The following is a 17,677-nucleotide window of genomic DNA, read 5'->3' as shown; positions in this document are numbered from 1 at the left end:
TCTGTCTCGAACGGGCACCCTCTCAGTACCAGAACTGTAACTTGGCCACGCGCTCATTGAGAGCTATATGTACTGAATCCATCCATACTGCCCTTTTATCGACCATGCTTTACTCGATGAAGTACTATCGCCTGATTCTTCTCGACTTTCTAGCGTCCTTGTGCCAAAGGATGATGTTTGCAGCTGTTCCTGGGGTCGATGTAAAATTATTTTGATGATGGGGATCTAACTAGACGAGCTGCCGGAAGGACATTCTGCACGAGGTTTAGGGTGAGCTGAATCCATAAATGAGAATATTCGTCGACTGACTGACTTGGTTTGAGTTATTGTATGATGTCGACTACGAGCAATATCCCCTGTGCAAAGTCTAATTACTTGTTCTCCTATCACTTTGGTAGACGGGACCAACACATCATCACAAAGACGGCTGGTATTGGCTGGGTGTGGCCATCTCCCTAGCTAAGGCGAAAGGCCTTTATCAAGATATCAACAATGAGCGAATTAATCCAACGTGTCACGCTATAAGGAGGCGCTCGTGGTGGAGCTGCTGTATCAGAGATGCTCTTGCGTCGTTCTCTACTAATCGCGCTGCTCGGATCCGAAGCCAGTTTCATACGGTCGCGTCAGTTACCATGGAGGGTTTTCACATCGAAGGAAATCCAAGTCCTCAGTACACTTTCATTAATTTTCCGGGTCCTGACGTCCAATAACAACTTGCTGATCTCTTCATACAATCAATCTCCATATTCACGTTCATCAGTAGAGTCCTCTTGGTGGCTTACGCAGAGACACCAATGTCTAAAATTGATGCGTTGTACTACAATTCTGCTCCTGCACGCATAATCACCATCAATGGACCTATGTTCAACCCCATCGAAACTGACTTTCGACAATGGCTAGAGATTGCGCCTCCAGAAGCCTTGCACCTCAGCCCCATGCCGTCGCCTTAGTTGAGCGCGAAGACAGTATCACCAGTCCATCCCGTACTAAGCGCAATTCCTTACCACACTGGACTTATCGTGTTGCATCGCCAGAAAGCTTGCCACGGTGAAGAGCACACTCACAGAAGATCGGAGCCAACTGTGCGACAACAGAATCAAGGTCGAGAAATCGTCCGTCAATCTGCTATTCGGATAAACAATACGATCATGGATGCCTACGCCGCAAATACAATGAAGGAGCTGGCTCACACAATGGCGACTTTCCTTTCCCCAGCACCATCTACCCTGAACAAGATCGATCATGAATGAGCAAGCAAGGCCAGTGCTAGGGTCCGAGTGGTCGACACCCTTCGACCTATTGATGTCCGCTCCCACAGGTGCGATGTCTGATCTAGTGCAATTTCCAGATGCTTGGTAATGGGGCACGGTGGAACAGTGTAACAACGCACCAACGCTTTGGGAGCACAATGACGTTGCCATGGCATTTTCAAGATTGTAGGAGTTCGAATCCTGGCGTTAGGCTGTCTTATTATATTTACTCTCATTCCTCGCCGGCTTCTTAATATAGCCGCTAGTTTTACTGTTCCTGAATCATTGCCGGGCTGTGGCTGAACGTACTATCGCCAAGTTACTTTGGTTTATTATTCGATGCGATCGGTGGAGAATAAAAGTCGAAGTGTCGCATTCATGTCGAAGATCATGGGATGGCCTTGAGCTAGAGCGTCCTGGCCTTCCCGTAGGAAAATATTTTGATTAAGGTTAGCTTAAGAAAAGTCGTTGCGCCTGCATTAATCTCAGTGATAATGATCAGCGTTAGCACCCAAAATTTGGAGTCACAGAATGTGAGGTCGCAAAGGTAATGGCAAGCTAGCGCATGGACACTAGAATCATGGTTTAGAATTCAGGTGTCGTTGCCTTGTACGGACAGCGCAGAATTTGCGTAGGAAGCAATCAGAGGAACTGGCGTCACGTTCGTTGTCGGACATGACGATCATCTGGCTAAGTTCGTAAAAGCAGCATAGCGATGTATTATTTTTGACAGACACCTGCTGTGCTGGCTCTTCATACACCAGACTCAGATGAAACTGCTATGCCTCGTTTAAGCGACGATAGGTTAGAATTTGCTTTAAAAGAATGATAAATTGCCATGATGGCGTGTCTATCGCTGTAAAATTCATGAGGTTTCTTTCATTCTTCGGGTCTTTGTCCTTTGCACATCAGCTCGTTTTTTCAGCGGAAACATCCACCTAAATTGTGCCTGCGGCTTTGGACTCCCCTTGCATACGCTCGAAAATGTCTCATGATTGAACAGGCGGATAAATAAGCCTTGGTAAGTCAGTCGTGACGGAGTCATGCCACCATCCATACCATCCTCGAGACAAAGCCAAGTATGCTACTTAAGTCATGGGTCATCTTGCGGACAGATTGGTTTAGTCCTCAGTGTGACAAGATTTGTGGCGGGCCAATAAGGGCACACCGTCGAATGTCTACCATAAATGGACATGACGGATAAGTACCACCAAATGGTCCCCTTCTTTCGACCCAGGGCAGACTCCCGATTCCATATGTCCCATGTCGTCTGGGAGGGGACTTGCACCGAACTTACGTCAGCGCGGCACTCACAAAAGAGGTGAAGATCGAAGTCAAATCCGCTCGGCTGGAATAACAAAGACCACTCAAATTCGTGGTGTCTCTCGTGGTGATCGTAAACGACTCTATTAATCTTATGAATCTTGATCACTAAACTCACCAAATCTCAAAGATGCCTGTTTTGCTGTTCCAATCAACCTCACATCATCAGATGGAGCTTAAAGCAAAGTGACTCAAAGGAAGCCGAGCACGAAGCCAAGGACTGCGCTCCAGGGCGACTTGTATTCGACCCGACCACCAAAACAGAACACTACACTATCTGTGCGAATGACTTTGGCCGAGGGAGTGGCCACTTACCATGTACGTTTGTTTTCGAAAAATGTGGATGCGCAAGTATCCTTAAGCCATTGTTCGGGAGATATGCTCAGGATTTGCAGGTCATTCGCGGTGATTGTGGCCTTAGCAAGCTTATGCAACAAGACCAATATCGTGCGGGTATTGCTACAAGACTGCGGTGTCCACACTTCGACCACCTCTTACAAGACGAGCAGCTGGCCCGTGAGCTTTTCGGACTGGATTGTCCGGTCTGCCTACAGACAGTTGCCGAGAAGTATGACGATCCCAGTGACCATAGCACTGCGTGGGAGTACATTGATCACGTTCGAACTCGATGTGGTGAGTTGCTGTCAAGTTGCCACTCGAATGGGGTTCTGGACAAACAGGCTATCCTTTCTGCCGCCGCTGTCTCGAAATCTGCATGGCCGCTTCTGATTCTAAAAGATCCTATTGCCCGAAGTGCAAATGACAATGTGCTAAGGACACCACAAACCTCATCAGCTTGCGGACGGTCCCATGTGAAGAAGCACACGAAATTTGTAGCGTTGTTGCTGCGGTCAGAATTCTGAGGGGTAGCGCGGGAGAGGATCGAGCTATAAAGTCGCAATTCCAGGTTGCAATTTACCCCTCTACCTAGAGAGAGACCACCTTGCTAGAATCTTCGTAACAAGCACTTGTACGGGTCACCAAGACGGAGTCATTCCAGCGAACTCACTGCCTCATCTCATGACGAAGTAAAATTTTCTATTGGTAGCACTGTAATCGTATAGTAGGTCAGAAACGACCTGTTGAAGGCATTCGTCGTTTCACCGCCGTTGATTGGCGTTACCAAATGAGAAGGTAGGCCGAGACTTTATTCGTCGGCAACCACATTCACTTTGTGCCGATTTCTACACTGATGGACCGTCCCCTCAACCTTTTCTCTCGCACAATAAATGTTGAATTCTAATTGAAATCCTAGTCGATGCACAATACACACCCTTAATCTGCACTGCTCAACTACCTTATTCGCCTCCCCAAAATGTCGATCTCCATTCAGTGATCCACCCTCTCGCGTTGTCCCGTCAGCGTAAGCCTTCAGAGACAAAAGAGGCACCGGTTTTGCATACTGTTCACAGTCATGTTGGTGCACCCAAGGAAGCGACTACGGTGGAGAGCCAGGAGGAAGGACGAGCAAATGAACGCTCCAAAAGTGTCAAGCACTGGAGCTTCCCGTGGCAGACCAATGAAAAGCGCGTCTGAACTGAGGCCTTGTCGCATTGTTCGAAGGCGGCAGGAAAAGCTCCTACAGCAGACATTTACCACAGAAATGTCTAATGAAAGACAGCCATGTCAACTCTCATCACTAGAGGCTCTACCAGCGGAATTACTCCAGCAAATTTTCTTCTATGCTTTCGAGGTGAACATGCCACGTGCGTCTCCACATTTGGCCAATGTTTTGTCAAACTCCTCGATCTACTCAGCATTGGTTCTATTTGCGTACTTCGAAGATGACAAACACAGCCCTGTTGAGAAGCATCTGTTCAAACCTGCCTGGTACCGAAACATTAGCGTAGACAATCAAAGGCGGCTGCAGGAGGGAATATTAAGTTGTCGGTGGTGCACCCTGGAGTTTTTGAAATCATGCATGCCAGACCTTAGCCGGCTACAAATGGTCCAAGCCTGGCATCGCGAGTATGCTATGGAGTCAGAATTTTGTTTATCGACAAATCCGCTACAATTCAAGTACTGCGACAACAAATCTATGTATATTGACTTCGACATAGAACAACGTGAACCCGAGCTGCCTCATTCGATTTCTAACGAGGAAGCGCTTGAACGACATTTCTTTGCGAAGCAGAAACCTCCCACAGAGGGAAATCCGAGTTCGATGGGCATCAGTTCGCTACTAAAATCACAAGCCTTACAGCAACGGAAGTCCACTGTTGGACCCACCGGAGCACAACACTTCCTTCCACGTATTGTGGAGTGGAACATTTTCGAATACCCGGTTGGGGTTATTCACAAATCTGAACTGCGCGTAGTCAGCATCTTAGCCACTCGTGTTCTACCAGACCACATCCTCAAAGGGCACCCGGTGTGGACGGACGAAAAGTTGGAACTGTTGATACTCCTAAGACAAGGCCTCCGCTTCATGGGAACATCTATTGCCTTTGACGATGAAAGATTCCCCAGCTTCTCATTTGATGCGCTCTACCAAGGCATGGCTTCTGCAATCAAGTCTCGTAACATTTTGGCTTTGCTGGTACTATTAGAATTTCATACAGCCCTCACACCGTCGCGACCAGCGCAATCAAGACCAGTAGGGTGCGACCGTCGACCCAACCTCCTGCGCCCCTTTGCCAGCCCTATCCCCTTACACCTCTTTCACCTCGCAAGCAAACAAGCAGCTCCTCATTCTTCGGAACTAATATCTCTGTTATTGCGCGAAGGCATACATAGTATTCCACCCAATGATGAGATCCTGACGCTGTGGGCGGTCCGCACTAGGGACACTAGGGACGACAAAATAGCCGAATTCCTGTTGAGACATATGGAAGGGGAAGAATTCGTCCCACGTAAGAGACAATTGTTTATTCAAGGCTGTGGGTTTATGGGACTAACTGGAGAATCACCGCTCGACTGGGTTCCATTCCCGAAAATGTCATTTGCGGAGGAGATCGGGTACTTACGTGAAGACCTTTGAACACGACCTAGCGCCCTTGCACGGATTGACCCAAGTGGTGTTGAGGAGCGATCAGATACGCTGGTCACAATCCAGGACAAAGAAGTATAGAGGAAAGCTTCAGATTCATTAGAACGGAAATTGATTTTATTAGCCTTCTATATTGATCCTAAATAGGTCCGTTTTCTATTCGAAAGACCCATTCCCCTCTCATAGTTCACTGACCGATTTCTAACACTTATGGGCAAGCCTACTGCTCATAGGTAGGTGACAAAATCTATCTTGGTCAATTAATATAATTAAACCATTGGACACCGTTGAAACCCACCAGGACCCTTTTAACAACGAGGACATCGCCTTCTATATAGATGATAACACTTATCTATACTACTGAATCATGAAGGACTCCTAGACCTATCAGCGCTGTGTTAATAACAGGGACACCGCCGTCTCTATCCTTGGAATGACAGTACGAAGTAATTGTCACCCTCTGGCGGCTCCGCGTTGAAGCGAGAAGACTCAAATGTGCATGGGTCCAACGTGTTGAAATATTTCATGTCCAAATCCTGCTCTCATTAGAGACCCTACATACACCTAAAGAATTATACAGTTTTTCTACTTTAAGGCTCTTCAGGCCAAATGCGGTCTGCGATCCTCCTAACCAATTTCGGTTTCTCAATCATATCCTCCCTCTTCACCGCATCCCCACTACTATAACTCGTAAACCTAGACTGAGGGCCGACACTACACCTCTTTAACGTATTAGCCTTACTCTCACTACCTGCACCTTTCGCCATTAAATTAGCGGCCTCCTTAACACGGGCCAATATCTCCTCCTTATCCTCCATCTTACGGAACTTACTAGTAATGACACCGAGAATAGCGTTTTTATTCTTTAGTAAGTACTAGAGGGGCTCAAACCCGCCAGCCTGCGGCGTATTATACTCGAAGTAATTAGTATATATCTTAAGTTTCTAGAACAGCAGCGTCGTAATACGAGCGCAGCCGCCCTCGGAGAAATATCGCGAATTAACGAAGTTACCCCGGTATAGATATGCGCTAGCGACTATATCCTAGGGAATTTAAGCAATATAGTCGCTATATAAGTTAATATATTTTAATAGTAACATACCCGTTAAGTATATAAGTAATAGGTCGTTCTTGTCAGGCAATAGGTCCGTAAGCCCTTGAGGACGTTCAAAAAGACTAGAACCTCGCACGAAGTACGAGGTATTCTCGGACCTATTAGTTATATGTTTGCTAGGAAGCCGCCTAGGGCATTCCTAACATTAAGCTTCTTCTATTTCGACTTAGGGGCTAAGCTCTTATAGTAGTTAAACTAATCGGTATAGCTGCTACCTTTATGCTTAATACTACTAGTATGTAGGAGGGTCCTCCTAGGTTTATACTTCTTAGTAATAGTATTAATACTAAGGCTATATATCCTGAATACATCGGGATCCGGAACAGCGATTTTAGTTATACCCTGAGGCTAGGCTAGAAGGAGCCCTAGGATACATAGCGGCGGTACTCACCATCGGTGATAGCGTGGAAACCTAGACTAACCTGCGCCTTCACGATCTCCTGTACGTCTCTATCTTCGACTTTGCGAAGAGCCTCGGCGTTCTCCTTACCTGCTTCATAGGCGTGACACGTGTCGAGAAGCTTCAACATGCAAAACAGTGAGCCTAATAGCTCTACGTGGAAAGGTGGTTGACCATGACGAGCTGCCACCTTAGGAGAGAATGAGGTCGAAATCCTACATAGCTTACTATTCTCGGAAATGGACCTAGTACACTATGTGTCTAGGGGTAGTAGGAACGTGCCGAGAGTAGTAATAAGCCGCGTGGTTACTATTGCTACTTACGGCAAAGCCGCAAAGGAAGAGTGCCTATTTTGACGTCTAAGGTTTTAGAAGTATCGACATGAATTGAACTAATTAATTTATTTAATAGTAATTTAGCTTAAATACGCTACTTATTGAGAAGCTAGTAATAGTAGTTACCTATATTACGGCAGTTAAGGCGACCGCTTTTAGAAGACGATAGGTTAGCTCGAGACTATATAATTTATAGAGTAACCCTAAAATAACCCTAAGACTCTATTAAGTACTAGGATATAAACTAAATCCCTAGGCGATGATATTAAGGAGGGAAAGAGGTTTATAGATACTAAATATAAGTAAGATTCTAACGGGGTGTTTATAGCTTATCTAGATAAAAGTGATAAATCGGGAACGAAGGGGCTAGAAAACTAATTAGGTTAGATCTAATCTTGTAAGGAAGGTTCTCTTCTAATATTGTGCTAAAGGACCTCTTGTATTAGATATATACGGACGTGAGATTATATCGGGCTTGCGCGACGATGACGCGGACATACGAAGAGCTTGTGAAGGAGCACCATTGCTAAAGAGTAGTTCATTTTCAATGACCATCTATTTATTCGATGCCTATATGGGATCGCAGCATGAGAAGCTAGCCAAGGCTTGCGAAATTCAAGATACTATTAGTTCGAGTGCTTGAGATAAGGGTAGCTAAGCAACCGATTTTATGGAAAACCGAGTCTTGTACCTCCACGAGGTCGATTCTGAGAGCACATGCTTAAAGGAACTACAGGAGAAGTGTCGTAGAAATGTAGAAAAGAGTGTATTATATATAATATAGAATATATATATACTTATTCCGATAACTAGTAATATGTTCTCAAGACGTAGCTAATAGCCAGCACATTCAGATAGATCTCACATGATTTTCACACTTCTAAAGGGTGCTAGGTGATGGTTAAATAAGTAGATGGATTACTAGCATCTTGAATTTCGAGCGGCCTGCTCCTAGACCCCTCTACCCGCCGTATTCCACTTACTACGTTCTTACACCCCAAGTCTGACTATGTTTCGCAAGCTCGTTAGGCCACAGGACTAAATAACGTCTTGCGCTAGCTTACTAGAGATGAGAAGACCTTATATAGCTTTACTGTTATCAATTGAGACTAGCCTACTGAGTAGTAAATTCAATAACCACTAGGCTCGCAAGCTTATAGCATTATTTACCCACTAAGTCTTGCTACAGCGCAGACCACTTTCCGGCTGTAGTTTATACGGTAAGGGAATGCAATGCTCCAGTAAGCTCCGCTAGCGACTCATTAAATCTTATTAGCTAGTATAGACATATATAGTATCTTAACTATATTGACACAATTTAGATGTGCCTACCGCCTAGCTCTACTATAAATCATCTCTTTTATCGCCTAAATAGGTATTCTTTACATAATCTCTTTTCTATGCGAGCCCTACGTACCTAGTTAACTTGTGGGCTTGTTTGTATCTATATACTAATATATGAAATTGAGGCACCGCCACGGTTGACGACAGCGTCCCAAGTGAGATCTATTTCTAATGCTAGAGAACTATGTCAGTAATGTATATTCTAATCTTCCCATTTCCTACTTGATTGACCTAAAGTAGAAGATTGGTGTCCTAATATTAAACTTCTCCATATATCTCCACGGTCCACATTCATATACGCTTGTAAGATTTCAATAGACCTGTCGGTACTAAATGTAGTTTCTGAGAACGAGATAATGCGATATATCTATAAAGGTATAAGCTCATGGCGGTCTGCCCAGACTTACATTTAGCAAACTAGAAGGTAGCTATAGAGGACTATAAGATTAATGTAAAGAAAGGTTGGCTCCGAGGAATATATATATACTGTCCTAGACGCTAATGTATCCACCGTCGTAGAATAGGAAGTTTATATGTCGATGCATAATAGGATATAGATATATAGAGTTATTAGTGACGGCGTAAATATTCCTCTACCTATCAGTTCAAATGTATACACCAGTCACGCTGAGTTGATCCTATTGCTCTACTACTCTTAATTTGAGCTGCTGGTGGTGGAACCTCCCTTCCTACCAGCTTCGCTAGCCTTTTCACTACCAGGTTCGAATGACCCGGAAGAAGCCTGGCCTCCCTTCGAGGCGATATCGCGCTAAAGTTACTATATTAGTACTTATAAGATCTATAATAAGGGGATCCGAGTGTTACTACGACATAAAAAAGATATTTAACATACCTGCTTGTCCGGATCCATGGAAGCAAAGCCACTATTATGGCTAGCTTGACCACCCTTGCTCGCAATTTCCTGAACCTCTTCCTTGGGGAGATTGGCGAAGTTTCCTGGATTATCGTTTCCAGACATATTGATGGATTTGAAAATAGGGAGTAAATAAGTCAGTCTGTGTGATACCAAGAGTTGTGTTTATGCATAAGGGCTAAGTTGGTCAGGCTATATAGAGCCGTAGGCACGCAGGTAAAGTTTAACATACATCAGAGTGATGTAATGCCATTCATATTACATCACTCTAATTACATATTACTCGGACTATAGTATAAAAATAATAATGTGTCACATCAGCCTCGGAATTTTCATCCGGAGGTCGCTACTCTACGTTGATGCAGCAGAGCTGTAAATCTGTGCAATCATTGAAACAAATACCCAATATGTCTGGAGTGCCAGATAGTCCTTTGAGGAGATTCAAACGGGCATAGAACATGAGCCAAGTGTAGTCGTCTACTTGTTAGAGTTAGAACAAGGCTTCTAAGAGAACAGGCTCACTTGACCTGAATTACTCCAAAGCATATGTGTATTTCAACCGCATCTGACAGTGGTTGTAAAGTGAACCTTTAAGTAATTAGCTTTGAATGACGAAATCCTGACTCCTTGTTCTTGTTCCCGACGATGCTCCTTTCTGTTGACTCTTATGTGGAATGTGTCTATGTCAGTATTGTCATGGAGAAAATGCCATTGCGGACGAAGAGCTTAGTGAAGAGTAGAAAGTTTCCGAAGGCTGCTTTGAGGATAAAATACACCGTTGAGTATGAGGCAAAGGCTTGTCCTACACTCGAATCAATCCATACTTTACGACAGTGGTAAGAAGAGAACTTGCTGAAATAGAGATATCATGGCATGTAAGCTCTTTAAAGAACATTAGCGATAGAGTAAGCACTCTTGCCACTTCTCTTGATAGGTGGCTGGTCGAAGCCACTCGGAAGGAACATGGAAAACGCTTCAGGGGAGCGCCTACTAATCGGATAGCTGCCTTCCTATGCCAGTTCAAAGGGAACATAGCTGCATAATTAATTGGCTTCTGCTACAGTCAGGATATCTAGATTCCCGGCTAAATCTAACTTCAACTATCAAATTTCAGGTTATTGTGAGGATAGCGGCCCTCAACTATTCCTAGGCCACGACAAGCCTCAAATTTGAGTAGTGCTGAACCAAATTACTCTAGCTTTCCAACAGTATTCTATATTTCTCCTAGTATCTGAAGCGTAGACTGAATCAATGTTATTCGGTTCAAAGGTATGTCTTCAAGAATGAATCAATTGAAGTAGGTGTTTCCCGGAATTATTTAATCCGAATTAGTCATTGACTATTGAGATTATGGCCGGTCAACATGTAAAGGTGCAGATGTCTGCAATTATATCTCAAGAACAAGAGAGGAACAAAAAGGAAAAAGGTCGCCAATGAGATAGAAATCTACAGTTGAAACCTTTCTATGAGTGGCCGGCTATAACTTGACTTGGTGCTTGGCTTAGCTTTCTGAGCTTGTAGAGCCATCCACACCTATGATCAGCTAGGGCTATGGAGACAAACGCTCCGTGGTTCCTGGGGAATCGGCTTTGAGATCCACTATTGACACAAAAGTCATCTCATAATCCACAATGAGGTCCACCAATTGATTGACATCCAGATCTTATGGGAGCTGCTAAGGCTTTGGATTTCGCGTTATAATTTTAGCATTGTAGGATACATAGCTGCAACCGGTTCAATTCTCGATTTGCCTTCAGCAAGAATCAGAAGAAACGCAGCTCTGTCATAGCTCGCCTCGACCACTGGATAATGCGAAAATCACAATTCCGTTACACACCGTTTGTGGCAAGTTAGGTTCGTGCCTCTAGGCATTATTCTGCACGTCTGCTCACCTCAGTTAGAGGGTTCAGAATGAAGAAAACGCCTTTCTCCTCACGAATGCCGTTCTTTCGAGCCAAAACTTCCTCCTGAACAGACCGTGATTGATCAAGTATGCGACTCCGTATGCTGCGCTGTATGGCTGATGCCAGATTTCTTATCTCGAGTGCAGACATTGGAATCCACGACCTTCGAATGCTGGAAGCGTCTGGCTAGGATCTAGCTCGTGTTTGGTGTTATAAATGAGAGAGAGTTGGAGAAGGTGGCGTGGAGCTAGGCCCTGTGACAGAGAGTATTCATGGGATATCACAGATGGCGATGTGTTGAACACTGGTGGAGTCGGAATTGGCGAAATCCAGGGTGATATGAAGTCCTCTTCCTTCTTAATTCTCGGGAAAATCTTGTAGAGGAGACCCAAGACGTTGAACATTGTACTTGATGATTATGAAGTTATGGGTTAGATTATGAAGTGCACATCATGTCGTCCATAATTCTTTGGCGGCTTTGTACCGCTCACATTACAACGTAATTGAACCATCGGAGGCAACATCCGATGCAATCCGTCATTGGGACACTAAGCAACGTCCAGGCTGAGAATTGATTTGCAGACGTCAAATTCTTTCTACCAGCGCTCAAGGAAGAAAGATGGACCTGCTCATGGTATTAGTCTCTCGAAGTAATACTGATATGTGATCATTGATCGTCAGCAGCTTTTCTGACGGATTTTCTATGTGGTGAAGTCGCAATTTGAAAAACACCCGTCGACTCCCCTCTCCCCCGGCCCCCCTCCACCCCTAAGGCTCGCTTGACTTGCCCAATACACTATTTAATGATCCGTGGGACGGAAATGTATTCCGAAGGTGCAGGTTAAATCTAATGTCAGAGGCGCAAACGGTGGAGTGGATGCAAACTCTTACAAATCGGCACAGTAGTCGACGGAACACAGATGTCAGAAGCAGTGTGATCTGCCAAGAAATGAGCCTTTAGTGGAGACCCTCCTCATCGTCTGTAGAGGGATAGCATGCCACAATTTATTTGGCCATGCTGGGTACGCAATCGAACTTCAGCCGCTAGGTCATGATATACAGATCTGATCGTCATCTACGTCGTCATCTTGTCTTCATATGTTTGCAATTTTCCGTAAGAATTTCTTTTGTTACAGCAATCGAGCTCAACTACCCAAACGCAAAACCTGGCCGGCTGAAATATCCGCTCCTACCAGGGACAGGACGATCTTCTTTGTCTATTACTATGCGAGCATTCTCAACCATATGCATAACATTGAGTGGTTGGTTTTCAGTCATGTCTGCGTGCAGAAGAGGAACGCTCTATAACTCACAGATATAATTTCCAGTGTACCCGGGACAGATGATTTCTATCTGATGAAGACGTCGTTCATAACTGTAAGCAGTCCGACTAAGCGGCTGAATCGGAAGAAGCGGACTCGTCCTGTCAAGCATGAGTGTGAGTCGTGTAGGCAGAAAGGTCGAGGTGCGAGGAAGAACTACCACAATCCAACCATTTTATGCTCACAAAACACATTTAGTGAGGCTCAAGCAAAGATTTTCTTGTAGCTGATGAGAGAGTATGTACAGTATTAAGCACTAGCTTAGCTAATTTACACTGAAATAGGTATATCAAAATCGCCTACTTATTAGCTGGTATAAGTTCAACGACTATTCTAAACCTGTATATAGTGCTTCACTCAATACTACTACACATCTACTATGTCTATACCTTCGCGAATATTACATCTAAAATAACTAAACTTACTAAAAAAAATATATTATTAATCCAGCAATTCGGGCTGGCAAGGAACTGTTAGAAGTACACCAGCAAAACAATGTTATAGGAGCAGAGAATGCAGCAAATATCACGAAAATGGAGGTTACGGAGCATATAAGAACTCATGTCATCGTCTGCTATCGTCTGCTATAGTCGTGCATGGTTGCAAACGGACATTGATCGGGTTGCGAACGATATTGCGCAGAGTGAATGCACTTTTAGGGACTTTAGCACTGCAGCAGAGACAACGGGTGTCTTTCTTCTGGACTTTAAATCTGAGAGATCAGATCGAAAGCAAGGGGAACAATAGGTTCCTAACGGACGAAACTCTTCATTTCCATTGGCTAAATATGACACCGATGCGTTGCTACAGATGTCAAAAATAATCTAGTCTTGGGTCAGAGGCTATCCAGCTTTGACTAACACAAGGACACCACACGAGAGAATGCCACACTGGCCAAAGTTTGGACTCTTTTGGAATATCGCAACCTTTAGGTGTCGGTCGGAGGCTTAGACGTATGCACATAGAGTTCTAAAGTGCCGGCACGCTTCGCACGGAGTACCTCTGTTACCCTGCTCAATACTAATGGGAGAATTATCTAAAAACAAATCCAAAAAAAGAGTTGTAACACTGTTATCTTCCAGTAATTGCATGCCAAGCATGCAACGGAAAAGGGCGCAGCGGTGGAGTCGATCGTTCGATCGTTCGATTCGTCGAGTGCAGAGCCGCTAAACGTCGAAGTCGACTTCGCCATAACAAAAATGGGCGGAGTTGATTCAAAGAAATGGGAAAGTAGGATGACTATGTGGATGCATGGCGGGACTACAGTAATAATATCGAGGCATTTGCTGACGAAATATCTGCCAAACTCCACACCTAGGTCTTCATGGAACCAACAACCAAAGATTCAAGCTGCTCAGGTAGATAACTTTTCATGAGAAAGACTCTCACTGGGGTTTGAAACATCTGCCGCTGGGAGCGATCCCTTAGAAGTCCCTGATCAGCCCTCCAGAAAAGAGTCATATAGCAGATATGCCGCGGGGTTACTCCAACTCGCAGGCCCAAGGGGTTGATGATGACAGGGTGAAGCTGGGTAATTATGTCATTTCAATACTATTTGTAGGGATTAACACCACAAGCCATCGAGTACATGGTGCAGGCTCCTGGGGCGATACTGCATCCCGCAACACACTCTTCAACTGTGCCCCATCTCTATTCACATTCCTAATCAAAGGCGCTTTATTGGATCACAGATGCGAGGCATCCAAGGAAAGCTCCATGATCAAGATCGCCAAAGCAATAGCCATTCGAGTGCCTATCCATTAGTGCGAGAGAAGAAGAGCAGGAAATCATCATGCCGCAGCGACTGCTGTCATCGCTTGTGGCTGGTTGAAACCCTAACACTGAGAGGGTAATTATGTTTCTCCTTCCCAGTCACATATAAACTGCCACTGAATCAGTTTGTGTTTTCGTTCTGGCCCAAATGACGAGGGAGGTGGCCGGTCAAGCGTAATTCCCTCTTTTTGACTTAAACGTCGCTGACCACTGTTGCAGGGACACAATTAATGACTGCTCCGCCGAGGGATGAGCGTAGTGCTTGCAAACTTTCGAAATATGTCCTCCAAGAGGCTTTGAACTCGAACCTTTCCATCACCACTCATTGGTGTCGCTGCACTGGCGGAACTCCATGCGGATTACATCCGAACTCGATTCGTCTCATTCAAAATATCCATGAGAACGCTTCAGCGTTCTCACCAGCGCATATTTTGGCCAATAAGCTTCTCGAGCCTGTCGATATCATCCTTCACCAGATGCTCCCTGAATCAGTGAGCTGTTGTGTAGGCTGCCGCGAGTGAACCGGACCATGGGAAGGGGAAGCCATTGTATATCATCCCTGATTGAGAAGAAGCATGCTTACATGACGAGGTTGGTGGCTGCTGCTCTCCGTCGGTTCGCGTAGATCGAACTGCACTGAAGTGTAGATATTGTAGGCCGGATGACCGCTCAGAGGTACCGAACGGGAACTTATGTCGTCCCCTCCGTGTTGTGTACATCCATCTAGTATTTTCTTTTGCACGATGTAATGCCATCGCACTTGGCTTTCTTCAAATGACATCTATCGCATGCGCGGGGAGTGCGTCGCCTTGATTTGCCGCTGCCTCTGCTGTTATCCTTCGATCTTGCTTCGGAGATGTCCATCGTGTTGATGTCGACTGCTAAACAGACTGCTGGTCAACTGGAGAACTATTTTGCTTAGGAGAAGGAGCGGAATACAATGCGGATGGGCGTGGACACAAGCAATGGTTCCAAAGTGCTTTGGTAGAGCTTACAACGAACAATAAATGCATGACCCTAAAATGGGGGATTTTCCAGCGACTCTTACCACCCCTAAACTAAGTACATCAGGAGTTTCAAGGATGGGGCTGCAATGACGGCTTCCAAGCATTTAATTGTTAGGAAGGCCAAGGAATGAGGTTATGAAGGGGCAAACCTAAATCCATCGGATGTTATCTCCTGAGCGCTAACCAATTACGTGCACAATTCTTAAGGACACATAATTGATCGGCATGATTTTGCCCATCACAAGCCTCCAGCAACATGCTCGGTCCTCAGGTGATCATTTCCTTTGGTTTCAACATTCCGATGCCGAATTATTTCCTGAGGAGGTCTGACACGCCAAACAGAATTTGGCTTAGGCTGGCTAGACAACTAGTCGGACCACCTTCGAGGAAGGACAGGGGATGGGTATTTCTTGCTCCTGAGGACCAGAGCCGGAGGAATATTCGTTGCGTCCTTACTAGTAGATAACAGCTCCCTTGTCAAAAGAAAGAATAAGCCTAGACACTAAGCCTCGCAGACAACTTATTGCAGATCAATATGAGGCTAGACATTCGAGAAGTTTGTTTCTGGACACTGCCAGCTGTCCTCACCAAGCTCGTACTACACCATTATCTCCCAGTTGCTGGCTGAATCGCTGAACTAGTTAGCCTCACATATATTAAACAACCTCCGCCGCAGTTGGTTAGGCATAAAGGGTGGTATTTGGATTATGCTATCGTCTGCCAGAGGCAGCCAGTGCTTTCGAAGTCTGTCATTCTCTTCTTGCCGCTTCTGGCCCTGTCGAGAGGCCCGTTTAGGGAGGACCATCTCTCTTTCCCTTCTTATCTTCCCGTCCATGAATTTCCCTGGTCCTCCAGGGTCTCTCATAGTCTTGAGCTCAACTGAGCTATAGTCGGCAGGATTTGGGCGGTCGTATGGGAACGGATCCGCGAGAGACACTGGTAGTTTTGTGGTTGTTCCAGGATAAAGAGATTCTTGTTAGTAACCCTGAGTAAGTGAAGCAACCATCCACTAGAAATTTGACAAGATATCAGGCAGGACGGACTGGTTGAGCGCCGGCTGTTCTGACTGGCCCTGTGCAGCATAAGCGGATGCTCAGGATGACATCTCCTTTCTTGGTCAAGAAGCTTTCCGAAATAGGTCTATCTCTCTGTCACTATTTTCAAGATGTCTGCGATATGGACTACAATATGATCCTATGGAGGACAGGAAGTGTTGGGAATTCACCAGGGTTCTTACGGTAGAAATGAACGAATGGGTAGGTAAGTCTGAACAGACGTACTGTTGTTCTGCCACTATTCCAGCGGCATTTAAGAGCTGAAGCATGCATCAATGCAATCAAACCACGATTGCCATGTCAACGGCAATGAAGCTTGGAAATGGCACCTCAATCACAATTACTGCCTATGGTTAGCTGATAGAAATCAAACACTGCGGAGTGAAGTGCCTTCAGTACAAGTGCCCCATCTAAATCTCACTGGATCGGATATTGTATTATAGATCGTAGCGTGTGCTATCTCCAGACTAGGTGGAGAACTTTGTGATGCAGCACGTATAAGTTATAGGCAGTCATTGGATGGTCCATGGTGTTTATGATGTCGCATAGCACGTGTTTCGGAGTTAGATGACTTGTCGTTATGTTGCTCTACTCCTCGATCTGGCCGATATATCTAGGCTCACCTTATTTATATTTGATTAGCATGAATTTCTGAATTTTTTACCTACAGTCAAGGGGTTTTGCCAGATTTATATGGATTCCCATCAAACCCCACACTCAAAAAATCTGCAAAGAGCATAGTAATCACTATTTCAGTCGTCGTTGCTATGGTTTTAGGCCTAAGGCTTTTGTGCTTTCCTTGGATGCATTCGCCGGTGGAAATCACAGGACTTGAGCAGCAATCGATCACACCTTCACAATTCTACAACACGACTGCATTGTGGCATCGACGAAGCCTTCATCCAAAGGTTAGGTACCACTGAATATCACCAAATATCAATGGCTTTACCAGCTTGCGCAGTTTGTACAGACGATTTCCTCTCCGCC

The 17,677-nt window shown here is 45.1% G+C and overlaps 4 protein-coding genes across 4 annotated transcripts; 2 read left to right on the top strand and 2 right to left on the bottom strand.

Moving 5' to 3' along the window:
• Window positions 1-419: 419 nt before the first annotated feature.
• On the top strand, window positions 420-662 carry A1O9_11731 (uncharacterized protein; the record flags this gene model as incomplete). The annotated part of the gene is made up of 1 exon (XM_013399241.1): window positions 420-662. A coding segment is annotated over one exon (243 nt), but the record flags the coding sequence as incomplete, so codon positions are not given.
• A 3,514-nt stretch (window positions 663-4,176) lies between these two features.
• Window positions 4,177-5,553, top strand: A1O9_11730 (uncharacterized protein; the record flags this gene model as incomplete). Its single annotated transcript, XM_013399240.1, has 1 exon — window positions 4,177-5,553. The coding sequence occupies one exon, from the start codon at window positions 4,177-4,179 to the stop codon at window positions 5,551-5,553; it is 1,377 nt and encodes a 458-aa protein (XP_013254694.1).
• Window positions 5,554-6,152: 599 nt separating this feature from the next.
• Window positions 6,153-7,269, bottom strand: A1O9_11729 (uncharacterized protein; the record flags this gene model as incomplete). The annotated part of the gene is made up of 3 exons (XM_013399239.1): window positions 6,153-6,804; window positions 6,873-7,024; window positions 7,051-7,269. Coding segments are annotated over 3 exons (372 nt in total), but the record flags the coding sequence as incomplete, so codon positions are not given.
• A 2,141-nt stretch (window positions 7,270-9,410) lies between these two features.
• A1O9_11728 (conidiation-specific protein 10) lies at window positions 9,411-9,734 on the bottom strand (the record flags this gene model as incomplete). The annotated part of the gene is made up of 2 exons (XM_013399238.1): window positions 9,411-9,524; window positions 9,609-9,734. 2 exons carry the CDS (start codon window positions 9,732-9,734, stop codon window positions 9,411-9,413), a joined length of 240 nt encoding a protein of 79 aa, XP_013254692.1.
• Window positions 9,735-17,677: the final 7,943 nt, after the last annotated feature.

This window comes from Exophiala aquamarina (assembly GCF_000709125.1).
Source record: "Exophiala aquamarina CBS 119918 chromosome Unknown aczIA-supercont1.19, whole genome shotgun sequence".
In the NCBI taxonomy this organism is placed as follows: Eukaryota; Fungi; Ascomycota; class Eurotiomycetes; order Chaetothyriales; family Herpotrichiellaceae; genus Exophiala; species Exophiala aquamarina.
The sequence above is the reverse complement of the archived record's forward strand: the minus strand, read 5'-3'. Positions and strand labels throughout refer to the sequence as shown.